Genomic DNA, 27,683 nt, shown 5'->3' on the forward strand with positions numbered 1-27,683 from the left:
ATACAGCTATTCTGTTTTTCACTCTTATTTTGGTACAGTAAATTATATGAGATGGTCAACATTTCACTCTAAAATAGGCATATTGTGTTAGATGATTTTGCCCAGGTATAGGCCAATATATGTATTCTGAGCATGATTTATGTAGGCTAGGTTAAGCTATGGTGTTTGGTAGGTTAGGTGTGTTAAATGTATTTTCAGCATAGGATATTTTCAACTTATGATAGGTTTATTGGAATGTAACCCCATTGTAAGTTGAGGAGTATCTGAATAGTATTTGCTGTTGAGCTATTCTTGGATTATCACTGCTTATAATGAGACTACGTTGAGGGATACATAAAAATAATCTTTTATTTTTACTAGAGAGCTTCATAATGTGAAAAAGCTAAGCATATTTGGATATATCGTTAGATATTTGGATTAAATTAAATTGCCATTTTTTTTTCCTTTCTTCTATGCTAAACTAGAACTTTTACTTTGAGATTATAAGCATTAACCCTTAGTAGGAGCATTTTTCTTCATTTAGTAGAATGTATATTACTAAAAGACTGAGGTCTAAGTTGTACTGATACTGGATTAAATTTCAAATCCATGTGAAATGTACACCTAATATTACATGAGCAGACTGTACGCTACGTTAGTCATTCTGAAGCTGTAAGAAATGAGGGAAGAACAAGGAACATTTATTAGATCTGGTATAAAATGAGACAGGCAACTCTGAGAACACCCTGAAGCATATTTTAAAATTTGCATGGTAGTCAAAACCTCTGAAAGTTTTTTCTCAGAGTGGTGACTATGGTTGACCAGTCTTAAAAAGAGTTGGTATACAAAGAAGCATTGGGTTTTCGGAATCCCAAATATCAGTTATTCGAATGATCATTAACTTTTAATTTGTAAGGTTTTAAAAATAATACTTTTTAGTTCATTTGCCTGTCACATTTTTATATATTTTGAAGTTTATAAGTAATAAACTTATCTAGTAATAAACTTATTACATACTGGATATATATAATATGTATAATTATATAATATATTGTATGTGATTCATCCAATATACTGAATTTGTGGGAGTTGAAAGGGGATCAATTTGGACTTTGTCTTGATAAAAGAAACAAATGATGAAAAGAATTTTTTTCTTCTGGTTAGTCAAATTTATTCTGTACTATGCCTATTGTAAATTCTTAGAATGAACAGAGAATAATTCATGTGTTGTTTTAACATATTTTTACTGTTTTGTCATACCTTGATATGACTTTCTACAGTTTTTGTCTACTTTATGATTGATTCGTATAGCACAATCACTGAAAAGATTAATTTGCAAAAGTAGACATAGAATTCAAGGCTTGCTAAACACCTGCCTTGTTTTTTTTGAAATTCAAATCATTTCCCTTGATGCCCATCAAATGGATTGTTTTCCTTCAGTTAACTGTTTTGTTTGCCAGATCTTCATTTGCATGTATAATTCAAGTAGTTCTCCAAAATCACTTTAATTCACAATGGAATAATGTAATTTTTTCTGAGATTATAGTGTGCAAGTTTGTGGGGTTTTTGTTTTTTGTTTTTACTTTTGCTCTAAATCTCTGTGCTTCTTGAGTTTAAATAGTGAAGATTTGGATAGTGAGTAACACCATGTAATCTGCTTTGTTGGGTCCTGAGTTTTGGATGATGAGTATCAAGAGTGTGGATAGTGGGGGATTTTTCTGAAAATTTGTGTTAAATCTCTTCAGTTTCAGAGCTCAAATTGCTAGAATTTTGATGGTAAAGGATATCTGTACCTACGTTATATAGCCTAGGTGTTTATAAGACTGGACATTGACTTCTCAGGCAGGGTTGGACTAGTGATAAATGAGGAGAGTTGTTTGAATGGGGGCTCATTTTAAAATAATAACTTTATTAGTGAGTCTCTCCATACTATGAAACTTTCACCTTTCTGTAAAACCTTAAAACTGCAGAGGTTCAGATAATGAATACTGGGGTTTGAGGGAACCCTAATTATGAACATTTCATAGATAGAAAATAGTGACTTAAATGACCTTCATCAGAATAGTTTGCGATAAATGAGTGCTCTTTTCTTTATTATACAGAGAACATTAGACTTCCAGACTAAGATTTGAAAGATGCAATTTATCTTTCCACCCTCTGGTCTTCTTAATGTATTCTGCCTACACACTGCCTTCTTGTTGTCTTTCTCCAACTGTGAAAACTTTTCCAGTTCTCTGCAACCAAGGAAATGCTGTTGAATGAAATGAAACTCAGTATGGTTGTTTATTTTAGGAATTGTTACAACTTGGAAAAAATAGCATCTGAGCCAATCCTTTCTCCTTTCATAAATTAAAAGCTAACGTTTAATGGGTGGGTAGTTTTATGGTTTCTAGTTATTCATACAGCCAAATATACTAGAAGGCAATATCAGAAATCGATACAAATACTATTTGATCGTATTATAAGTGGCCTAGTATAAGGCCGATTTACTTCTCTGTTTCAACTTTGATTCTTTTTAAATGTTAGTTTTTGCTGTGTTTAAAGGTGCCTGCTGATTCTTTAAAACACACCATCACCCTTCTTGCTTTGTTCTCTAGGCCCTAAACCAGTTGTTTGAGAAAATCATGGCATTAGACATTGATGAGCGCCACCTACTGCGTCTTGGTCATGGAGAAGAAGAGCTGGAGACAGAAAAAGATTTCAGCAGGTGAGCAAATGGGAATGAGTAACAGTGTAAAAAAGGATTTTTTTATTTCCTCTTCATTTCTTTTACTAATGAAATACCAGAAGAAGAGAGGAATACTCAAACTTAATTCTGAAAGTTTTTAATAAAACTTACTAAGACTGTATGTTGACCTAGAAATCTGGTCATAATGTCCCTCAGTTCCCATTGTGTGTAGTTATGCTATTTTGTCTTCAAATATACAATTATTTTAATGAAAAGAATGATCTTGTTAATCTTTTTAAAACTGCAGATTGCCTTTTGCTATTTCTTGAGATAATTTTTTAATGTTGCCAATTCAAAACTGAACAACCTTAAATGATTCCTTTTCACATCTTATTCAGACATTTAATTTGCATGTATTTTAGGTATCAGTCAAGAGGTTAATTTATTTATTGAAATACAAATTATGGGAGGCTAAGGCAGGAGAATCACTTGAACCTGGGAGGCAGAGGTTGCAGTGAGCTGAGATCACATCACTGCACTCCAGCCTGGTGACAGAGCTAGACTCCTTCTCAAAAAGAAAAGAAAAGAAACACAAATTAATGATTAATGATAATAAAAGCTTTGGGGTTATAACTTCAGATACTTGTTGCTAGTTTGGCTAGACTTTATGTTTGATATTACATACTGTAAATTGACTGAAACTTTTTAAGTCGGATTTCTTCTGCCATTAGTATTTTAATTTTTTCCTTAAAAGTTGCTTTATAATGTTTGATTTATGTTTAAATCCATTTTCAAAGTCCAGTTTTAGATAATAAGCACAATTAACAGCTGGACATATTTAACGCAGCCTTTGTCTGTTAAACATGATCTTTGACTTACTGACCATAGACATTAAAAGAGTTTTAAATTATTACGTCCATCTATTTTGAGTTCTCGTACTACAGAACTTATAATATAATTATATAATATGATTATGTGCAACTATTTTGAGTTCTCGTATTGCACAATGACTTTTTAGTTTCTACAAAGTCACTATCTTGCAAAGGGCAAAGAACAACATGCCATAAGTTATTTAGGGTTCTATAGTCTTTTTTTTCAGTCTTTAACTATTTTGAAGGAGTATTGTTTACATACAAATCACTGATATACAGATTATATGTATTAATAAAACTCATCCTTCACTCCTAATTCTTTTTTTTTTTGAGATGGAATTTCACTGTTGTTGCCCAGGCTTGAGTGCAATGGTGCGATCTTTGCTCACTGCAACCTCTACCTCCCAGGTTCAAGCGATTCTCCTGCCTCAGCCTTCCAAGTAGCTGGGATTACAGGCACATGCCACCACGCCCAGCTAATTTTTGTATTTTAATAGAGGCCAGGATGGTCACAATCTCTTGACCTCATAATCTGTCCAACTTAGCCTTCCAGAGTGCTGAGATTACAGGCATAAGCCACTGCGCCCGGCAGGGCTCTGTATTCTTAATTTTGGATCAGCCAGTGATACTTCTGAATTCATCCATAAGTACTTCCTCATTTTAAAGCCAACTTACAAAAGTAGGTTAGATTCTAAAATCTAATAATTAAGAATTCAGTGAACATGAAGGTGATAATAGAATGTCTGACTATAATTACAGTTATGTTGAAGTAGAATTTGTAGTTTTTAAAGAATGTTAGAACAGAGGTAGAATTTTTAAGATGATTTCAGGTACCACCAAATTTCTTAGAAAAAATATACTTTTTTCTTCTGACACATAACCTAGATCTTGTTAGTTTGCATATTTGATTGGACATATTCTTTCTCTCTTACAATTAAAAAGAAAAATCATGACTATTGTTTCACAATAAAAGTAATATCACTTTCCCTGAAGAAAAAGTTGTAAAATCTGGTGAAGTTGTAGAGAAGAAATGGTTATCCATAATTACACTATCCTAAAACAACTTTTGGTAGTCTTTTTCTGTAATGCTGTTATTTGTAATTTTTAAGTTGCTTTTTAAAAATAATTAATAGTCTTTATCTTTTAAGTGTAATAATGTACTAATTGAGCTGATAGTACATAGAGTTTAATTGTACTGTATATTCCTTTTTTGTTTTGTTTTGTTTTGAGGTGGAGTCTCACTCTGTCACCCAGGCTGGTGTGCAGTGGTGTGATCTCGGCTCACTGCAACCTCTGCCTCCTGGGTTCAAGTGATTCTTGTGCCTCAGCCTCCCAAGTAGCTGGGATTACAGGCATCTGCCACCACACCTGTCTAATTTTTGTATTTGTAGTAGAGATGGGGTTTTGCCATGTTGGCCGGGCTGGTCTCAAACTCTGGACCTCAAGTGATCTGCCTGCCTCAGCCTCCCAAACTGGGATTACAGGTGTAAGCCACCATGCCTGGCAGGTATATTGCTTTTTAAGTTTAACATTATGTCACAAGAATTTTGGCATTTTATTAACAGAGTCTATAAGCATTTCTAATTTTTTTCTTATTAACAAAGTGTTCATTATAGATAAAAATTTAAACTATAAATAAACAAGCAGAAAAAAAGGTATCTGCCATAATTTTTATACCCTTCCAAGTTGATATATATCAAAACATATATCATGTTTTATATCTCTTTTTTATTCTTAATCATCCCTTGTTACCTCAAATATGAATCTCTGAACTACAGAACAGCTAGAAGAAATGTGACTTCTTTTGTTGAGTCTTTAAACATGTGAACAACAGTGACTGATTAAATTATTTTAGTCTTATTTTAAGCATCAAAGGGTTGTAGGAGACCCTTTGTTGTTGTGGAAAGAATGTGCATAGAATTTGGTTCTACTACTTTCTTCCTTAACTTTGTGTTTTTGGACAAGGTACTCTCCAAACTTCAGTTTTCTTACTCATTCAGCAAACATTATAAACCTTCTAGGTTAGGGTGCCAAGCTATGTATTGGGATTTGTAGATGACAGAGATAATGAAATGTATTTAAAAATTACCTTTCAAAGGCTTTAGATCGAGTCTACTTTTGTAATAGTATAAAACACTTTGTTTGAAGCAGCCAATCTGTGAACTTACATGTTCTTGGTCTGTGATGAAATCAACTAGCACCAGAATGCATTGTCCTGTTTTCTTCTTTGTGAAAGTGTGTTATTGTGAGAAAAAAGATTGAGATCCGAATAAATGATGTATTTAGTGATTTAGTTGGTTTTTCTTTCTCATAAACCAGTAACACCCTTGTGGATCAACGCTGGTCCACAGAATATTCCCTAAGTAGTGTATTCCCTAAGTAACCCAGGAACTATCACCAATAGTTAAATAGAAGCCATATCTTCTAGTTTTTTTTTCCCTTTCTTTGGCAATTGCTATTATGATTTTCTTGAATTTTGCTGATTGTTTCCTTCAAAGTATCTTTATTACAGTTTTGCAATTTTGCCTAATTGAAATGTCTAGGTATGGAAGAGTTAATTATGTCCTGGCTAGAAGAATAGAACTTTTAGAAGAAGTGAAACGATTGCAAAAGAGTCTAGGGGTTCCAGGAGATGCCTCATATACCTGTGAAACTGCCGGTTATTTCTTCTTATACCAGGTAAGATATTAAGGGTTTTTGAATCATACTTCATCATAATATGAACCCCAGTTAGAATCTTAATGAGTTCTTATGATCCTTCTTGAAAACTTATTTTTTGAGTAGATTGAAATATATGGTATTACAAAGCTATATTTATGAGTGTTAAGTGTATTTTGTGTTATCTTCAGTTTTCTTTGCTAAATAACTTTGCCTGATGACTCATTCTGTGCAAGGCCAATCTTGCTACTTTTTACATTTTTTTCCTTATATGAAAAAATTCTAGTCACTCTTTTTTCTTTTTTTACTCTAGAAATATAACTAAATAAATATTCTAGCTACCCAGTGGCAACAAAGTACAGTTAACTTATATTGTATACATTAATCAACTAATGAAGGAAAACATTCTTAAATTTCCAGAAGTAAATTATGTTAGAATTAAATTCAATTATAACTAATTGTACAGTGGGTCTTAAAGTCTTCTGACTTCAATATAAATGTGTACTTTTGCTTTCGTTACTGTTAATTTTGGGAATATGAAAACCCATGAGAAATAGCCAAATAAAGTAAATAAAACTAAACTTTAATAGTCAGTTGGATTACTAGTAATTTAAAATGGACTAGGATATAATCAGATAATGAAGATTTTTATATAACTTTATTTGTTCTTTGTTCTAATGCCAATTATATATTTTAGATATAAATTATAATATCATAAGCTCATTGTAAGTGGATATCACAAACCAGTTAAGTTCATTCAAAATCAGCAGCTTTCATGGTTTCTTGTGAAGCAGGGAAAATACGTAATATAGTCTACATTAGATTCAAGACTGTTTAGGACTTGAATAAAGGAGTAAAAATCATGCTTAAATGCTTTCTTGACACAGAAAATTACTTGGCTTTCAGTGAAAACAATTTTTAAAATGGGGAAACATAATCTATAAATTATGGAGGTTTATGTAATAAATTTGGGAAAAAATGAACATGAGGCTTTACAGTATAAATTGACATTTTTCAACATGTAAGAATCATATTGGGAAAGTTTTTTACAAGTTAAATTCCTTAGGCCTTGTTCCTATAGCTTCTCATTCAATAGAGGTGGAATTCAGGAATCTACATTTTTATTTAGCTCTGCAAATATTTTGCCTAAGGACTACACTTTTGAGAAACACAGATTATAACAGAAAAAGACCTGAGAGAATTACAGAAATTGAGGTTACATAGTAACTGCCAGGTAGAGATATAGCTAACATTATACAAAGCAATTGAACTATAAACACAAAAGTCATAACATGAGCTTTCAAATATATACTTGCCTACAGCAGACATTCTTTATAAACGTTCTAAAAATCTGGGAGAAGATTTGACAAGTGCCAAATTGATTTAAAAGGTGCTAAAGCTGAATTTACCATATATGGAGAGAAACAGATGACAAAATGAGAAATGTCTTTGTCGAGAGAGCTTTCTTTTCTTTACATTCTTTTTAAACATTAGTAATAAACTATCTTTAGTTATGTGGAGAATCTGAAATGTCCGAGATAGATTTCCATAAGATGACATTAGGGTTCTTTATAGTTTGTAGAAATTTGTTATTAAAGAGCCTTTTTTTCTCCAATGACAAGCTTACTTTTTATAACAGAAGAGCAATCTGTTACTTACAGGAAATGAGGAATAGTTATATTGGATCAAAGATTAAATTTCTTTTTTTCCTTTTTCACCTAACAGATCTTGTTTTTATAAATTTTTTTTTAATCCTTTAAAACATCATAATTAGGTGGCAGTTAACCTCAAGTTCTTATTTCTACAGGTAATGTCTCGTTGGGAAGAGTATATCAGCAAAGTGAAAAATAAAGGTAGTGCCTTGCCAGATGTTACAGAAGTCTCCACTTTCTTCCCTTTCCATGAGTACTTTGCAAATGCTCCTCAACCCATTTTTAAAGGAAGATCTTATGAGGAAGACATGGAAATTGCTGAAGGATGTTTTAGGCATATTAAGAAAATCTTTACTCAGCTTGAGGTAAGGATTCTCAAGTTCTTTGAACTTGCCTTTAATGGTTTTTAGTTTAGTTTAGTTTTTTTTTTTATGAAATAAATGTGAAATATTCAAACCTTTTTTTGTTTTTTTGAGACCAAGTCTCACCCTGTTGCCCAGACTGGAGTGCAGCCGCACGATCTTAGCTCACTGCAACTTCTGCCTTCGAGGTTCAGGCAATTATCCTGCCTTAGCCTCCTGAGCAGCTGGGATTACAGGCACACACCATCACACCCAGCTAATTTTTGTATTTTTAGTAGAGACAGGGTTTCACCATGTTGGCCAGACTGGTCTTGAGCTCCTGATCTCAAGTGGTCTGCCCACCTTGGCCTCCCAAAGTGCTGGGATTACAAGTGTGAGCCATTGCACCTGGCTTAGAAATTAGATTGTTAATTTTAAGTAAGATATAAATTGGATCCTTATTCCGGCTTTCCTGATGTAAAGGTCTTAATATTTTTAAGAAAGGAAGGCTTCCATCAGAAATTCAATAATGGTACTTTGAATTGGAATTTGAGACTGCCATGTGGCCATTCTAAGTCCTTTATGCCTCTTGATCAGTAAAATAGTGGGGGTTGCTGTGGTAGCCAGGGTGATTGATTCTGATTATTAAAGTGAAATAAGAGTCATAGCTACACAGTGGGAATAGAGATTATGTCTGGAACCCAGCTTCCCCTGGAGATGTCTCCTAGTTTCTGCTACCTCATTGCAGAATCATCATTGTAAAAATATATAACAAACATAATTGAAAAACTACAGTGGTCTATAAAGGGATCACATTCAGGCTCAGATTCCTCAGCAAGAAAATTTAGGATTACTGCAGGTACAAATGTCAGGGACGTTGTCTCTTGTCTTTGTATCTTTTAGATGTGATTATGTACCCACTTCCTAGAACAGTGTCAGACATGTAGTATATGTTCAGTAAATACTGAAAAGTATATGGTTAGGTGGATGGATGGTAGGTACAGAATAATAAATGTAAAGTATTATGTTTATGGTTACATAAACACAAAGTAAAAGTATAAAAATGTACTTTATTCATCATAATACTGCCTTGGGATAGAGAAGGCAGAAGGTTATACAGCATGCCTCACCTATGTCTGTAATATTTTAATTATTAGAAAACAAAACAAATGTTAAGTTTTAAAATAAGTATTGGTAAGGCTTAGATTTTATAAAACTTGATATTGGGTATGCTGCTTTGCCTTGTTTGCCCCTCATATCCCGCTATTGTCCACGCCCTTTTCAGCTCTGTTAGGGATCCTTTGCTATGGGTGATGTTCTGGCTTATCCTTACAGGTTTAATTTCCCAGCTTTCTATGTCAGCTGACTTCTTGTTTAGTATAGCCAGTGAGAGAGTGCCAAGGTATTTGACCCCAGTTTCTGCTGGAAAACTTGTGGTTCCAGCTGGATAAACTTGTGGTTCCAGCTGGATAAACTTGTGGTTCCAGCTGGATAAACTTGTGGTTCCAGCTTTTTTGTGTGACTACAGTCCATAGGCTCTGATAATATCACTTCCTACCTTTATTCTTTCTAGCCTAGGGATGATGGTGACTGCTGCTGTCTCTAATCTCTGTGTTACATTACCTTTGTAATTCCTCTATCACTTTTATAACCAGTTACTTGCTTAAATTTCCTTTGATATTATGAATACTTGAAATTATTTTCCTGGAGGGACGTTGAATAATACAGGTACAGTGATAATTGAATTTTATTCAGTATTCTTGTTTATATTGTAAATATTTTACCTTATGTACAAAAAAGTTTGAATTATAACTTTTGTGTCAGCTGTTATATGAACTCTATTAGTACCCAAATAATAATGAACAGAATTATAATTCATTAGGCTTAGTTTATAATATATTTATGTTAATGTCTCAGGAACTAAGTCTGATTCAATTGTATGGTTATGTGCATAAACTCTGTTCTCCTAAAATTATTTTTCATTGCTCCTCATTTCCATAGGAATTCAGAGCCTCTGAACTGCTTCGAAGTGGACTGGACAGATCTAAATACCTTTTAGTGAAAGAAGCCAAAATTATTGCTATGACCTGTACTCATGCTGCCTTAAAACGACATGACTTGGTCAAGTTAGGTTTCAAGGTAAAGACTTATTTTGGTAGTTTTGTTTTGAATATTACCTAGGCCATTTGTTTCCCTTGGAGGTTGACTCACTTCTTATTGAAGTTTGCATTTATAATTACCTTAAAATATGTCTTTTAAAGTGGGTGATAATATCCCCTGTTTACATGATTAGTGAACTCTGAATCTACTTTTTTTAAATCTAGTTATCAGTAACATATCTATTAGGTAATGTTATAACCATATGGTTGTCTGACCAAATTCTCATACTTGTTAATGGATTTATTTTTACTGAGTATCACTTAGTTAAAAATCTCTAAATAAAAGTTATGAGAAACACCTAAAATTCACCTAATTAAAAAAACAGTCATAATAAAAAAAAATCTCCAATCAGAAGTAAAAGCTATAAAAAGAACATTTCAAAATGGGTTTTAGCTGGGCGTGATGGCTAACTCTGTAATCCCAGCACTTTGAGAGGCCGAGGTGAGCGGATCACTTGAGGTCAGGAGTTGGAGACTAGCCTGCAGCATGGTGAAACCCATCTCTACTAAAACTACAAAAATTAGCTGATACTAAAATGGTTTTATCATATGATAAAGACAGGAGAGGATGTGATAGCCTGTTAGCCTGTAGCTCATTTGAAATGGAATGTAATGATTGAGCAGTAAATTTGAATTGGCAAATTTTTTGTGACTTTGCTAGTGATACTGATCTGAACTTAGATTTTAATACAGTCATTTAACCTTCCTTCAACTGGTTTATCTGTTGTTTAAAACATAGTTCTGTATATGGGTTTGAATTAAAAATTTGTAATTCATCTGTTGATTAAATTAACTGACAATTAAAAAATGTTATGAGCTCACTGAAAGATAGGTGCTAAATAAATTCAAGGTGATAAAATTGTTGTTATCTTGGATGCAAGGTTCCTCAGCTGCAAGGTAGGACAAATACGACAATTTATTAAAAGGTAGAGTGAACATAGCCCAGTGGTGTGAACTTACCCTTTTGCAAATTATTAGTGAGAATTTTTCACCTAAATATTTTGTTCTTGGGGCTGACGTATAAAATATACTTTGAATTTGATATTAAATTATAGCTTAATAACAAGGGAAATAATGTAATCATAATTAACATTTTATGCTTTCATGCACCTTTTACATGTGTTCTAAAAATACTTATCAAATTTTCAGTAGTCATTTTCTGTATTTAAATTGTGCTATACATCTAAGGGTAGTTATCATGAGTGCTAACAGGTTTTCTCTGTTTTTGATTTGAAGTTTTATTTTTATCACACTTAAGACTTTTAAAAACCTTGTAGGTCCACTTAGTTAAAAAAGGCAATTGCCCACTCTGCTCATCCTTCCCATTTATCCAGGCCTTCAACTCTTTAAGATTTGTTTTGTCCTTTTCATCTGTATCAGTCAAGAATGTTAAATTTCCATTTCAGGCATTATCTTTTGATTCTGTGCTCTCCTGAAGGAAGAATAGACACACATTCATGCATGTGTGCATACACCCTTCCTCCCTTAATTCTCCCAATATAGTGACGTCATAACTTTGGTTTGCTCACTTTTGGGTGTTTACATCATAATTTACATGAACAGTTTCGCATCCAAGCAGGGGAATATAGCATGATTCATTTTCCATTAATGCACAATTTTTTTTCCTTTCTGGAATTAATGATTTTTGTCTTTTTTGTTTGTTTAGTTTTCTGTTTTACTACTAGTTCAACCCAAAACTCTGCTTAGTTTTAAAATATTTTCTTAGTACATTTAGACACATCACATAGATGTTTTTTGAGAAGTTTCTCCTAGATACTCCTGACCTATTTCAGTTCACATTGCATCCATTCTAAGCCTTTGCCTTTCTTATATGTCAGATTCTGTGTTTTGGGCATTCTGTGTCTTTCTCTTCTTTTGTCTTTTAGTAGAATACATCCTCCAGTATCTTTCATGTGAAAGGATGCATAGGAGGTAATGTTTTTAAGACTTTCCATGTCCCAAAACTGTTTTTAGTCTACTCTCACATTTAATGATTATGGCTAGGTATAGATTTCTAGATTGGAAATAATTTTCCTTCAGAATTTTGAAGAATTGCTTCATTTTCTGTCTTCCAGTATAGCTGTTCAGAACCTCAAAGCTGTACTTTTAAATGTATTTTGTTTCACATTTTTTTTCTGTCAGGAAGCCCTACAATCTTTACTTTGTCCCTAGAGTTCTGAAATTTCAGTGGTATGTCTTAGGGGTAGCAAAGGGAGAAGGAGGACTCTTTTCTGGATCCTAGGATTGTGGGAGATGAATGGAGAAAGAGAGCCAGACTTTTCCACATTCTGTTACATACACAGACTTTGACATAATTCCCACTTTCTGTATGGCGCTCATTTCTGATCCCACCTTCTTAACTCTGCCTGCTTTTTCCAAGTTCCAAGATCCTCTGCAGACACTAAACCTTCTTTTGCCTATTGGGGGTGAGAAAGGAGGTACATTCATTTGGTTCCTTGAAGCAGGGAAGTCTAATTGCCTCTTTAAACCAGTCCTATTATTACTGAGCAAAAGGGGCTTGCAGCCTGGTGCACTAGAAGCCAATATTCTAACACCAGGTTTTTGAGGAAAGAAAGCTTCTTATTTCACGTTGACTCACGAGAAGAACATAGCCAGGCTCAAATCTGTGTCCCCATGCTGGCTTTAAGGCAGTAATTTTGTTAGAAAAGGTTTAGGGGGTGAATTCTGGGGTTAGTAAGTGATTGGTGGAAGGAAAGGGGTCTGGAAAGTCTTCAAGCATGTGCACTTTCCATGCTACCTCTTGGATCGCATGTGTAGGTTTGAGAGGAGTTAATATGAAACATGGTAGAAATTTGGGTTGTGATGTAAGCATACTCATTCTGCACTAACTCTAGTTGGCTGTATTAATTCCAACCAGTTTCAGCCAGTTTTATTATCTTAGAAGCAAAGTAAGTTTCAGCTTTTCAGCAAGGTGTTTCTTTTCTTATCTGCCATTTTGTAAACTCAAGAAATTCTGTTAGTTTCTGGTTTCTTTGACTCTTGGGTAAAATTTCACTACATAATGTCTAGAGATAGTGGTCATCATTATGTGTCAGTTCATCACCTTTTAACAGAAGTCTGTCACTTGTTTCAATATATATTTTGTTGAAGCCCAGTTTTTTACTAGCACAAAGTTAAATAAATATTAGTTTTAATTTGCTTGATTTTAGGGATTGGAAATTCTATGATTATCTTAAACCCATTTTGCACTGTAGAAATTGTAGAAGGAAATGTATCAGAATGATAATAAAAACATAAGCTGATAATCATAATTTGTTGAGTGTTACAAATGTAACAAGTTCTGTGTTTATAGTGTACAAAGTTCTGTATTTACAATGATTTATTTCTCTTCCATACAACTAGATTTTTATATGAGCTCTTTTTTTCTTTTTTTTTTTTTTGAGACGGAGTTTTGCTCTTGTTACCCAGGCTGGAGTACAATGGCGTGATCTCGGCTCACCACAACCTCTGCCTCCTGGGTTCAGGCAATTCTCCTGCCTCAGCCTCCTGAGTAGCTGGGATTACAGGTGCACGCCATAACACCCAAACAACTTAGTTGTTTTTTTAAGTAGAGAAGGGTTTTCATCATGTTGGCCAGGCTGGTCTCAAACTCCTGAGCTCAAGGGATCTACCTCCCTTGACCTACCAGAGTGCTGGGATTACAGCTGTGAGCCACTGCGCCTAGCTGAGATATCTCCATTTTATAGTTGAGAAAGGGTGACTCAAGGGAGATATTACCTTAGAGTCACAGGTAATCAGTTACTAGAGCTAGTATTAAAATGTGATTTTCTAAGAATTTAAAGGCTCTTGTACCCTTACTTTTAAACCACCCTGACCCTATCCTAGCATCTATAATCAACTAAAGAACCATGGAACTGTAGTAATGGTGGCTGTAGAATTTAGGAATCCTTTGAAAGACCACAAAGACTAGCTCCTAGCCTGGTTTACCCGCAGCATCAAATGCCAACCCAGCATGTAAGATGTTAGTAGAGATTAGTAAGTGTTGAATGAAAGAATGGTCTGGCTAATAAATACATGGGACAACTAGCTAAAGTGCTGGTAATTTTGCTTTGAAATTAAAATCTCCCTTTTAAAAAGCAAAATCTATAAATATATTTTTATAAGTGAAATTGTATTATATTTTCAGAATTGGTTTTCAGGAAGCTGTCCTTTTAAGCTATCTCTTTTTGAGTTGCCCCTACTCTGCTTTGCATATAGGATCTGTTATCCTGAGAGTCCACACAGGGACTTGTTAAAAAATGTGACTGTTTGAATTTCTCCTTCTCTTCAGCTTCCATAAAAATGACCTAATCATTATAAGAGGGAAATTTGGTATTATTATAGAGCTAGAGCAGAGACCATCCGTATGCCTACACCTTCAGGTCGTTTCAGTAACAGTCCAGAATTGAACCATAACTTTAAAATAGAGACCAAACATTCAGAGTAAATATGCTCTCCCCATCTACCACCTCCCTAGAAAATAAAACAATGGTAGAAAACATTAAAAACAGAAAGAAACAGCGCTCTAATGTGTACTTAGATTCAAGAAGAAGATATTGTACCAAAACAAAAAGTAAGATACCATACTAAGTAGTGATCAGAATTAGAAGTGAGGAGGAAAGACAAAACATGTTGAGAATATATCTAAATGAGAATTGGACAGATAGAAGAGCAGTAATTGTCAAAGAAAGAATGAAATTTTCTCATGTTTGAGAAAGACTTGATTTTTCATTTTTTTAAAACAGATGTTTAATACCTAAGACTGGGAACTGGGCTAGGGAAAAGATACAGACATTAGACAAATAAATATACAGGTAGAATTACAAATTGTGAAGGTCTGGAAGACAAAAGAATAGTACTTTGAGATTAGTTTTAGATTGGGAGGTCAGAGAAGGCCTACATAAAGTGTGTTTTAAGCTGATATTTTAAGGATGAGAAACAACCAAGTAGAATAAAAATGAAGAGAATGGCCGGGCACGGTGGCTCAAGCCTGTAATCCCAGCACTTTGGGAGGCCGAGGCGGGTGGATCACGAGGTCAACAGATTGAGACCATCCTGGTCAACATGGTGAAACCCCGTCTCTACTAAAAATTACAAAAAGTTAGCTGGGCACGGTGGCGCGTGCCTGTAATCCCAGCTACTCAGGAGGCTGAGACAGGAGAATTGCCTGAACCCAGGGGGCGGAGGTTGCGGTGAGCCGAGATTGCGCCATTGCACTCCAGCCTGGGTAACAAGAGCGAAACTCCGTCTCAAAAAAAAAAAAAAAAAAAAAATGAAGAGAATAGGATGTGCAAAGGGCCTGCAGCAGGAAAGTGTTTTGCCATTTCAAAGAAACTGAAATAGGTCATTGTGGTTGAAGCGTAGTAGTAAGGAGAAAGATAAAGTTCAAGAGAAAGTCAGAGGCTAGATTGACTATAGGTTCTTGGTAATACTTCCTTGCTGGCAATGTTAAGGGTTTTTTTTCCCCTAAAACAGTAGTATGAAGGATTTGAAACCAGGAGTTGTATAAATGCCTTAGAGGAGTCAAGATAGGAAGGGGAAGAACTAGTAAGATGTTTGCTAGCAGTAGTCATAGTGATGGCTTGGATTTTTAGAGTGGTGATGCTGGTAGAAATAAAGAAAAATCCATAGACTCAAGTGTTTTGAAAGTGAAATTGACAATGCTCTGGTGATGGATTGCTTGTCCGGGAGTGAGACTGAAGTGGATTGTTGTGATGAGTAGGATTCATAAAGGAAACAAAATTATCCCCAAATGCTACCTAGAGTAAGAGTACCACAGGGAGTGACCTCATATATAATTATAAATTGATTCTTTCTGATGTAGAAATGAAAAGCTAAATCGAAAAGAACCAAATTGACATTTCAATTCAAGAAAGGATATACACGATCTCTTCAATGTAAAGTTGCATACTTAGGAGGCTTTCCTGAAATGAAATACTTAAATTGGAAACGCAGAGGCATTATGATAAATAATACGATGAAGTTTCTGTTTGAATAATTTGTATGTTGTTATTTTTATCTGAAATTATTTGGGTTCTTTTGGATGGTCATGTGTGTCATGGTAGTTGTTTGGCTTTTAAGCTGTCTTTATGACAAGCTTTCCTCTTTCTTTCTCAGTATGACAACATTTTAATGGAAGAAGCTGCTCAGATTCTGGAGATAGAAACTTTTATCCCTCTTCTTCTGCAGGTAAGAAATATTAAGAAATATAAGATCTGAGGCAAAGAAAATCGAGTTCTAAGAATGCTGAGGACAACATCAGAAAGCTGTACAATTTAGGTGTGCTCATTGCCATAGTTAAATATATTCCTTAACTTCATTATGTTTGATGTTCTATTTTAAGCCTGTAAACTTTTTTTGATCCATTCACTGGCTATTTAGTGGTTATTTTGCTTCCAGAAGTTCTATTTTAAAATTCATAGTTTATTTCTGCATTTTTGAAAAGATTCAGTAATTTTAATCAAAATTACATTTTGTGCAATTCGGTGGGGAGATGAGCTGTTTCTTAATTTCTTTTGTTATAATTGTTTGTAAAATTATTTTTTGATATTCACCGACTGAATTGCTTTTCTTTATGCCTAAGTTTTTGAGCTAAATGGTGCTATTTAAGAATGTTTTTCACTGTACAATATTCTTTACTATTGAAGCATTAAAAATGAAATGTGGAATTCTCAACTTAAGGATAGAGACCACTCTAATATGCAGATAAATTGAGTTCCAAAAGTTGTTTTTATAAGTGAAACTACTTGGAACTTGGAATGTATTCTATTAGGATATGTTTCAAGGAACAAAGAGACATATGTATGAAATTGAAGTAGTAGTGTAGAAAATTAAAGAAGGTAGTGTTTAACTGCTTTGGTGGGTTCAGAATTGGTCCTCAGCTGCTTGTGAAACATGTTTATTTCTCATCTTTCCATTTTTCTTCTGGGGCTTCTCTTTCTTTCTGTATACTCTTTACCTAATGCTGACCTAAGCCTTCCAGACCTCTTTGGATTACCCTACCTATTAAAGTAGGGTAATTCCATGCTTGCCTTCTAAATCCCTCCATTCTCCCTCACCCACTGTTACCCAAGAGCAATGATGTCCATAATTGGTTCACAAATTGTTCTATAAATTTGCCAGACTCTTCTTTGTGGAGCTGGTAAAGATTGGTAATTTGTAAGATAAGGAAGCCTTGTGAGGAAGAGTGAGTCTCTTGGGTAATATATTGGGGACTATAGAATAATATTTTGTCATTTCTTTATTTTTTATTTCTAGAATCCTCAGGATGGATTTAGCCGACTGAAACGATGGATTATGATTGGTGATCATCACCAGTTACCTCCAGTTATTAAGAACATGGCCTTTCAAAAGTACTCAAACATGGAGCAGTCTCTCTTCACTCGCTTTGTCCGCGTTGGAGTTCCGACTGTGGACCTTGATGCTCAAGGGAGAGCCAGAGCAAGGTAAAGGAAACGGGAAAAAAATCATTTCTACTTAAGGACATTTGTTCCATGATCCAAGTATTTGTGAATAGCTTTTGTATAGACTGTTAGCATTCCCGGCTATCCGGGAACTTGACTATCCGTAAATCCCAAAGGACTTTTATCAACTTCTGCCGGAGATATGAATGGACCAAATAATTTATTTTCTTCATTTCATTCATTAAGATTAACTTAAGTAACTTATAATCTAAAGGCTTCTTTTCATTGTCCCTTCCCCTTTCTTCATATCCCCAAAAGATATACAGTTAATATAATTTTGAAATCTAAAGAAAAAAGTGAACAAGAGGAGAACACTCCAATTCTTACTTTATAAAAGATGCAGGCCCCATCTCAGAGTTACCCCCAATTGTCCTCAATTTTTAGTCTTCCTTGATTTTGTAATTTAAGGGATAAAGATAGCATTTACCTCAGAGAGTGTAATAAAACTATCGTTTCATAGTACCTTCAATCTTCTGACCCTTGGTTACCTAAAGTAGGGAAGCTAAGGTTGGAAAAGCATTATGGTTTAAAAGATGAATAAGAATGGCTAACATGAAAATTTAAAAGAAGCGCAGAAACAGAGAAACTTTTTGTATATTAAATGGGATTTTATACTGCTAATGTTTTCTGTTTGTGGGGGATTTGTCTTTGGAAAGCTTATGCAACCTCTACAACTGGCGATACAAGAATCTGGGAAACTTACCCCATGTGCAGCTCTTGCCAGAGTTTAGTACAGCAAATGCTGGCTTACTGTATGACTTCCAGCTCATTAATGTAGAAGATTTTCAAGGAGTAGGAGAATCTGAACCTAATCCTTACTTCTATCAGGTAAGAAAAAAGATGAAGCTTTTAAATTTATTTTGCATTTGCTGGCTCACATATGCATAAATCAGTGATACTTAACCATTTGGCCATGGAGAAAAGTAAAGTTGGAACTCCACCTTACACACAGCATACGAAAAATCAATTTCAGATTGATTAAAAATACATGGACTAAAGAAACTATAAACAAACTGGAAACTACTAGAAAATATTGATAAATATATAGTGTTGGAGTAAGAAAGGTCTTCCTAAGCTTGTTTCAAAAGCAGAAATCATAAAAATGCTGATGGGAGAAAAAATTTATTTTCAATGTTTAAAATTTATTTCAATGTTTAATAAACAAGTTGAATTCTGAATATACATATATAAGTCATCAGTTACTCTTTTTAAAAATCAAGACTAAGAGAAAAATGTGAATATGCAATTCATATTTTATAACAAGTATAAATTAATCACATTTTTACCTCTTTAATAATGCTCAGTGTTAAGGTAGGTTTGGGGAAATTTTATTCTCATACAATGCTAGTAGGAAAATAATTTGGTGGATAAATTGTCACTGTATGTTAAAAGCAATGTTCTTACTTCTAGGAATTTATCCTTAAAAAATAATTGGGCCAATTTGCAGACTTGTATGTTTAATTTTCAACACTACATATGATTTTAGAAATGAGAAACAACCTAAATATCTGTCAGTAGGGATTAATTGCATTATTATCTATTCCATATAAAAGAAAAAATAAATAGCCACTAAGAATGATAACATCGTAAGTGTTTACTAACAGGAAGAATGTTCATGCTATATTACGTGGAAAAAAATTGCAAAGTATATCTCTAGTATCTCATTTTATTTTGTTTTATTTTTTATTTCATTTTACTTATTTTTTTTTTGAGATGGAGTCTTGCTCTGTTGCCAGGCTGGAGTGCAGTGGCACGATCTTGGCTCACTACAGCCTCTGCCTCCCGGGTTCAAGTGATTCTCCTGCCTCAGCCTCCCAGTAGCGGGACTACAGGCTCGAGCCACCGTGCTCTGCTAATTTTTCTATTTTTAGTAGAGACAGGGTTTCACCATGTTGGTCAGGATGGTCTTGATCTCTTGACCTCGTGATCCCCCCGCTTTGGCCTCCCAAAGTGCTGGGATTACAGGCGTGAGTCACCACACCTGGCAGTATCTCATTTTATTTTAAAATAGAAATATGTGCAGATAATGCATACAAAATAATCTGGCAGCATATACATCAAAATATAGTGTTTGGTTGATAGCATTTGGGGTTAAGTTTTTCTTTTTTCTCTCTCTCTCTCTTTACAGCAAAATATCCAATATAGGTTGTTACCTAAATTAGAGATTATGAGTTATTCATGAAAAAGCATCATATATCATCAGCTTAAATGTATGTGTGTACATATAACTCATGCAGATCTTATTTTCCCTCCAAATATTTGGTTATATTAAATCAAGTTACTATACTTGTGTGCTTTTTGCCTGAGAACAGATGTGACCTTTAAATGATAACTTTAAAAATATTAGAAAACATCAGTAATCAACTGATATTTTCATTACATAATGGTTTTTGGAATTTCTCCTTTGAGTTAGTTTCATTGCCTGAGTTATACTGTAGTATTGATTGTAACGTTTTAATCCAGATTGGTTACCTATTTTTCTTATTCATTAAGCCTAACTCTGGGTTTTTAGTGTTTCAAGAAACATATTTTCAGATGATGATTTGCCACTTGTTTTTTTTTTTGAGACAGAGTCTCACTCTGTCACCAGGCGCCAGGCTGGAGTGCAGTGGCACAATCTCGGCTCACTGCAACCTCCGCCTCCCAGGGTTCAAGCAATTCTGCCTCAGCCTCCCAAGTAGCGCAGACTACAGGTGCACGCCACCATGCCCAGCTAATTTTTGGATTTGCCACTATTAAATGTATTTCTGAAGAGTTAAAAACATTATCCCCTAAAATGAGAATCCTGTGCATTTAAGTGATAACATTTGAAGAATTCGTGTCTGAGAGGGAAACACTAGGTGGATAAATGAATAAAAGTGACTAATTTGAAGGGAACTAGACTTATTTGGAGTGAGCTCTAAAATATTTGGTCACAATACACTTCATGTTGTTTTATTATTAATACTTATGTCTAACCTTTGGGCAAAGTACCAAATTGGGCAATGTTAAATAACTAGAAAGCTTAAATGACAGATGTAAGTAGCGCAGGCTGTGTGTTAGAAAGAACCATAATATAAATGATATTTCAAGAAGTCTTCCAGTAATTTTTCTGTTGCCAGTGCATAAAATGCAGCTTCCTTTTTTATTTTTAAATATTGTGCTTATAGTCTTATTTTACTTTCTTCTTTCATCTAGTACTTTGGATTTAGTGTCTACTGAACTGGACCAAACAGCCTTATGTATTATTCTTCACCTTTAAGTTGAATAAGCCTTAGTTTTAAGTGCCTTCCTAGTCTCTAATTTAATAGTAAACCAGGCTGACCAATTTGAGGTCACATCCTCATCCCACCTAAAGTGATCTAGTGGAAGTGACAACTGTCACTCAGAGAACAGAAACAAAGCACACAAAAAACATTGTGCAAAATTGTTTTTTGTATGCTTTGTTTCTGTTCTCTAAGTGACGGTTGTGCAAAAGGAAAAGCATTGTGCAAAAATTGAGTCAACTATAATACTGCTAGATGTATATGCTATTAAACTGGGTATCGTATTGGCTTCTTAGTTACTTTATAGTTTTGTGTCTGTATGTAACTATAGTTGCAATACATTGTATAGAATTTTTTGTTTTTTTTTTGAGATGAGGTCTCACTTTGTCACCAGGCTAGATTGCAGAGGTGAAATTGCAGCTTGCTGCAACCTCCACCTCCCGGACTCAAGCGATCCTCCCACCTCAGCCCACTGGATAGCTGAGACTATAGGCATGGACTGTCACGCCCAGCTCATTGTTGTATTTTTAGTACATGTTGTCTAGACAGGTCTCGAACTCCTGGACTCAAGTGATCTGTCTGCCTTGGCCTCCCAAAGTGCTGGGATTACAAATGTGAGCTACCATGCCTGGCCAGAATATTATTGATCTATATTGTGATTGTTGTGGTCTTAGGAATATTAAGCCTGTAAGTTGGCAGTTTTATTTTATGATTGTTCCATGTATTGCAAATATATTGCAAATGTAAAAGTTTTCATGTATCAGTGTTAATGTAGCATAAGATTATCCCTCAGTTTTATGAAAGATACTCACTTATCCGAGTTACTGAGTCTTCACTTCTTGTGGTGTGCAAAGTGAACAAATTTTGCTTATCTAGATGAGATATTTTCTCTATAACATTGAAACAAAAGCAAATAAATGCACAATCTGATTATGTTTGCATTACAGAATCTTGGAGAGGCAGAATATGTAGTAGCACTTTTTATGTACATGTGTTTACTTGGTTACCCTGCTGACAGAATCAGTATTCTAACAACATACAATGGCCAAAAGCATCTTATTCGAGACATCATCAATAGACGATGTGGAAACAATCCGTTGATTGGAAGACCAAACAAGGTATTTTTATAATTATAATGTGTTCTCTTATTCATCACTTTGGCAAGATAGAAAGGTTTATATTGTTCTGCTTTGTCTCTTTGCTCTCTCTTTTTAAGATATTTGAGAAAATGAAATAATGGGAACTATAAATAATTTTCTGACAGTCCTATCTGTCAATCTTGCTGGTTTGCTGTGACCATCTATCTCAGTTACAGTACACAAGATGTTTACTGATAGATGGTAACAGAAATAAATGTTTCTGAAACTTTTTGTTCGTAAAATGATATATAACAAAATTACATTATAATTCGTGTACTGTTGCTAGGAGTATGTTTGTTTTGCTTTGCAGAAGTATAATTTAGACTGTTTTTAATTGTATGTAGGGAAGGTTGTGTTGGGAATAAGGGAAGATGGTAAAACGTATTCAGACCTTGGGATTTTAAAAAATATTTTTTGTTTTACATAATGAAAAGTGATGTATAATATCAAATAAAATGATGTTCGTTTTATTAATGATGGGTTGAATAAATTAGAAAATAACATAAAGATTATACTAATGTTGAAGATAGGACTGTGGTTGTGAACATGGCTATGTAAAGCTCACCTTTTTTTGAAATTATGCAAAAGTAACAGGAAAATGAGAGAAAGGGTACAAACTCTTATTTTTATAGACTATCTGGACAGTAGCAGAAGAAAAGAGGGCCTTTTGTTATGAAAACCATCCAGCCTTCAGAAAACAGCTTTGCTCACCCCATCTTAACATCTCGCACGTAGCTATTCTAAGAAACTTACTTATTCAGTGATGGATAGTATGAAGGGAACTAGCACAAGCTCAATTTATAGGAAAAAAAGTGAAGAACAGCAAAACATGGATAGGATACATGCTGCAGAAAACATGTTGGCCTGGAAAAGATGAAATTTTCAAATACACATTTTATTGTAAATTGGAAAATACCTAATGAAGTAACCATTTCTTTGAGGAAAAGCTATAAAGCAGAGAAATGTAAGAACTCAGAGAAAGAAATGAAATGTAAGCTGGAAGAAAGTAAAATCAGAGGAATGAAAACAAAATCAAAAGGAATACAGGGAAGAACGGACACTACAGAATACTTGATAAGGAATAGAGTAAAACTGAGAGACTAATAATTTTGCAAGTTTAGAAATAGAAGGACCTCAATATTTGAGACCTTTTATGGAAAACCTCACTCAAATAATAAGGAAAGTTACTGTCTCTCATAACAAGATGGAAATAGGGTTGGTTCCAAGGTTGGGTTACAGGGTAGTTCAATGATGTTATTCTGTCCTGCCAGTGTCAGTATGTGAGCTCAGTTCTCCAAATGATCAGGGTGGCAACAGAATTTGCAGGTAATATCCACACATAATAACAAGAGACTTATATCCAGAATATATGAATTCCTGTAAACGTTATTATGAAATAAGGCAGCCCAATACAAAATGGGCAAATGACTTGAGCAGACGTTTCACACAGGAAGACCTACAGGTAGCCAATAAAATGTGAAAAAGTGCTTACCATCATTAGTTATCAAAGAAGTAGAAATTAAAACTACAATGATATACCACTACCTACTCAAAAGAATGGGTAAAATGATAAAGATTGACATTATGACAAGTGTTGGCAAAGATGAAGAACAACTGAAACTCTAGAACTGGAACATTGCTGGTGAATGTGTAAAGTGGGATAGCAATTTTGGAAAAGTTTGATCATTTCTTATAAAGTATGTACTTTTACTATACAGCTCAGCAATTTCCCTCCTGCATCTTTATTTAAGAGCAATGAAAACATGTCCACAAAAATATTTGTACATGAATATTTATTGCAACTTTATGCAAAATGGCTTCAAACTAGAAACAGGCCAAATTTTCATGAACAGGTGAATGAATAAACCAACTGTTGTATATTCATTCAGTGGAGGAATATTCAAAATAAAAAGGTATGAATTTCTTGTGTACACACAAGAATTATCTCAAAAACATGAATGAATATATCAGAAACATTATGCTGATTGAAAGAAACAAGACACAAAAGAGTATATCCTTTTGATGCTATTTTTACGTAATTCTAGACCTGGCAAAAAATAATCTATAGTGACAGAAAGTAGATCAGTGATTGCCTGGGGTTGGGGGATGCAGATTTGACCAAAATGGGGCCTGAGGTGATGGACATTTTTATTGTGGTGGTAGTCACATAGGAAAATGTATTATCAAAATTCATCAAATTGTACACTTGAACACATTTTATTGTGTATAAACCATGTCTTCATGTAGTTGACTGAAAAAGTGTTTTGTAAACTTCCTAAAGATAGACCATAAATTGCAGTTTCTGCAGGGTAAGCAATAAATTTTTCGTTGAATTGATGAAAAGATAAATGCCTGAGTTGCCAGTATTAGTGACTGAAACATTTCTGAACTTCCCTATTTGTACATACACTTTTTCTTTTCTTTTCCTTCCTTCCCTTTCCCTTTCCCTTTCCCTTTTTCCCTTTCCCTTTCCCTTTCCCTTTTTCCCTTTTTCCCTTTCCCTTTCCCTTTCCTCTGTCTTTCTTTCCTTCTCTTTCCTTCTCCTTCCTTCTTTCCTTTGAAACAGGGTCTCATTCTGTTATACAGCCTGGAGTGTAGTGTCACGATCTCAGCTAACTGCAACTTCCATCTCCTGGGCTCAAGCAATCCTCCCAACTCAGCCTTCTGAGTAGCTGGAACTATAGTCACATACCACCATGCCCGGCTCATTTTTGTATAATTTGTAGATGGGGTTTCACCATGTTACCCAGACTGGTGTTTAATTCCTGGGCTCCAGCCATCTGCCCACCTTGGCTTCCTATGTACATATATTTTCAAAATGAACAGAAAGTACTATGAGGATTATTGTTTTTTTTTTTTTTTGGATAGAGGAACGCTATAGACATGTACTGGTGTTATGTTAAGTAATAAGCACGCTAAGTTACATTGCTGAGCTAGACATAGTCCCTGCTCTCATGAAGTTTGCAGTGTAATGGGGGAAGACTGTTAATTCCAAAAATATTTATTTATCAGCAAAAGTAAAGACAAATATTGTAAGTGTGAGTAACATAAGTATGTGGTTTAATCTGGTTAGTATGGTTTATTTAATAATGTTCCTTAACTTGTTCTTGGAATTCCAAGCCTATGATTAGGTTTCTTTTGGGATTTATTATTTTAAGGGTAAGATGTTTGTTTCTAGCACATTATTTAAATGATCTCTAGAGTCTTTTGGCTTTTGAAAATGCACCATATTTTCCATTTTGTATTTCTAGGTAACAACTGTTGATAGATTTCAAGGTCAACAGAATGATTATATTCTTCTTTCTCTGGTACGAACCAGGGCAGTGGGTCATCTGAGGTATGTAGGAAACAACTTTCATAATAGTTATCAAACTTTTCTATCTACTTTAATTTTGAAATTTCTGTGGCTAAGTGTTCTAAATATTTTTAAAGTTTAAACTATAGTTACTATGACAACTTCTGCTGCTTTTTGTTGGAATGTAACATGATTCCTTGTAGTAACCATTGTCATTGCTGCTGAATTTTTGTACTCTTCAATGTTTGAGTAATGTTAAGTTTTACTCTTTAGTAACACTCAGAGGTAGCATTTTTATCATAAAATCTTAATCTGTCCTGTATCTGTTAGAAACTTAATATCAGAAATTAAAGGAGATAAAGAAGTAAAAAGCCTTAAGAATAAATTTTCATTGTATAATACGGTTTCTCATTTTTTCTCATACACAGTCTTTCAGCTTTAGTGTTAGAGGACAAAGGAGCCGTTTGTTCTCCCTGGATTAGGAATTGTCAAAACAAACAATAATCTATTTTTATCATGTATTGTGATGTATTTATATGCTAGAGATTTATGGAAATAATATCTTCTTATTACAAAGCCTCCGTTTAGTTTTGTATAAAGCTTCATCTCATGTGACTTACTAACACAACTAAGGAGACTTTATTTTATTATTTTATTGGATAGACATAAAAAGAAAATTCTCAATGCTCTTGTAATGTTGTCATTAAGATCCATTTGGAGCTTAACCCAGTGACCAGGTTCATGAGATTGATAACTTTTATGAAAAAGTAATTAAAGATACAATGTTTTAAGAAATTGTTTCATATTCTAAAATAGTTTGCTTTTGTTTATTAAGTGTCAAGCAAATATTTAGAGACTTAACTTTTCTAAAAAGCAATTCCTTCTTCTCCTTGAGATTTATAACTGCCATCTGAATGGGCTATCATTATGGTTTATGTAATTAACATCTCAAAAACGTACAATATGAATATATGAATTCTCCCTACCTTTTTTCTTAACTCTTGTACTTGGTCTGCAACTTCCAGTGACTTTAGTCCTATGCTGTTCTTTGCCTAATTTTTCTGTAAATTTAGGAAAAAAGAAAGGTTTTGATAATAAAATGCTTATAAATGAAGGGTTAAAATAAAACCTGATTTCAGTATCGTCTTGCGTATCAAAATTTTCTAGCAAAAATACTTATATTCCAATAAGTTAAATTTACTTGTTTTTGCCAAAATTTTCTTTTTGAACTCCAACTTCTTAATTGGGGATAGTATTGGTAGTGGTTGTGCATAGAGGGGATATGTCAACTTAACTATTATTTATTATTCCAGTTACGCAGGTAGCTTAGCCTAGGTATCTTAGCTAGAATTTTATCAAACTTTTAATAAAAATTTCTGATTTGTAGAAAGCTAATCTTTCATATCCTTCCTTTTATATATAGGTAAGAAACTGTTTCTGTTTCATGATAACAAGGAAACCTATTTCCTGCCATGTTTTATTTTTTAATAACTTTATTGAGATGTAATTTGCATACCATACAATTTATCTATTTAAAGTGTGCAATTCAATTATTTTTTTTATATATTAAAAAAAATATATATGCAGTTATCTCCATGATCAATTTTAGAACATTTTCATCACTCTAGCAAGAAACCCAGTACTTAGCATTTCCCTCCCCTCTCCCCTAAAACCTTGGCAACCACTAACTTACTTTTTATCTCTGTAGATTTGCCTATTTTGGACACAATATAAATGGAATCATATAATATGTGGTCTTTTGTTACTGGCTTCTTTCACTTAACATATGTTGAAGGTTCATTGTTGTAGGATGTATCAGTACTTCTTTCCTTTTCATTGCTGAATAGTATTCCATTGTCTGGCTATGTCACATTTTATTTATCCATTCATCAATTGGACATTACATTGTTTCCACTTTGTGGCTATTAGAAAGAATAATGCTGCTATGAATATGCATATACAATTTTAATGTGAATGCTTATTTTTCTTTCACTTGGATATAGACCTAAGAGTAGGATTTCTGGGTCATATAGTAACTGTATTTAGCATTTTAGGGAACTGTTAGACTGTTTTTCAAGTGCCTGCTTTATTTCTTTTGCTCACACCTTTTTTCAGCCAGGATGGACTAATTGGGTGATTGGGTTGGAGCCAGTTGCAGTTCCAGAGGCCTGTTTTGGACAATGTGGAGCTATTTAGAAGCCAGAGTAGTGGG

The 27,683-nt window shown here is 34.1% G+C and overlaps 1 protein-coding gene across 6 annotated transcripts in view; it reads left to right on the plus strand.

Moving 5' to 3' along the window:
• The window catches only part of AQR (aquarius intron-binding spliceosomal factor), a 130,320-nt gene that overhangs the window by 91,320 nt on the left and 11,317 nt on the right, over nucleotides 1-27,683 (plus strand). For 4 of the 6 annotated variants that reach the window (XM_009005600.5, XM_078334410.1, XM_035259904.3 and 1 more), the window contains 9 exons: nucleotides 2,577-2,686; nucleotides 6,063-6,198; nucleotides 7,985-8,194; nucleotides 10,172-10,309; nucleotides 16,447-16,518; nucleotides 17,587-17,774; nucleotides 18,449-18,620; nucleotides 21,985-22,155; nucleotides 25,428-25,513. In XM_009005600.5, coding sequence (XP_009003848.1) covers nucleotides 2,577-2,686; nucleotides 6,063-6,198; nucleotides 7,985-8,194; nucleotides 10,172-10,309; nucleotides 16,447-16,518; nucleotides 17,587-17,774; nucleotides 18,449-18,620; nucleotides 21,985-22,155; nucleotides 25,428-25,513 — 1,283 coding nt within the window. Of the gene's footprint in view, nucleotides 1-2,576; nucleotides 2,687-6,062; nucleotides 6,199-7,984; nucleotides 8,195-10,171; nucleotides 10,310-16,446; nucleotides 16,519-17,586; nucleotides 17,775-18,448; nucleotides 18,621-21,984; nucleotides 22,156-24,742; nucleotides 25,514-27,683 lie in introns of all 6 variants that reach the window. The other 2 variants (XR_013521053.1, XR_013521054.1) reach the window with 1 other exon arrangement.

Source organism: Callithrix jacchus, chromosome 8 (genome assembly GCF_049354715.1).
Source record: "Callithrix jacchus isolate 240 chromosome 8, calJac240_pri, whole genome shotgun sequence".
Classification (NCBI taxonomy): Eukaryota; Metazoa; Chordata; class Mammalia; order Primates; family Cebidae; genus Callithrix; species Callithrix jacchus.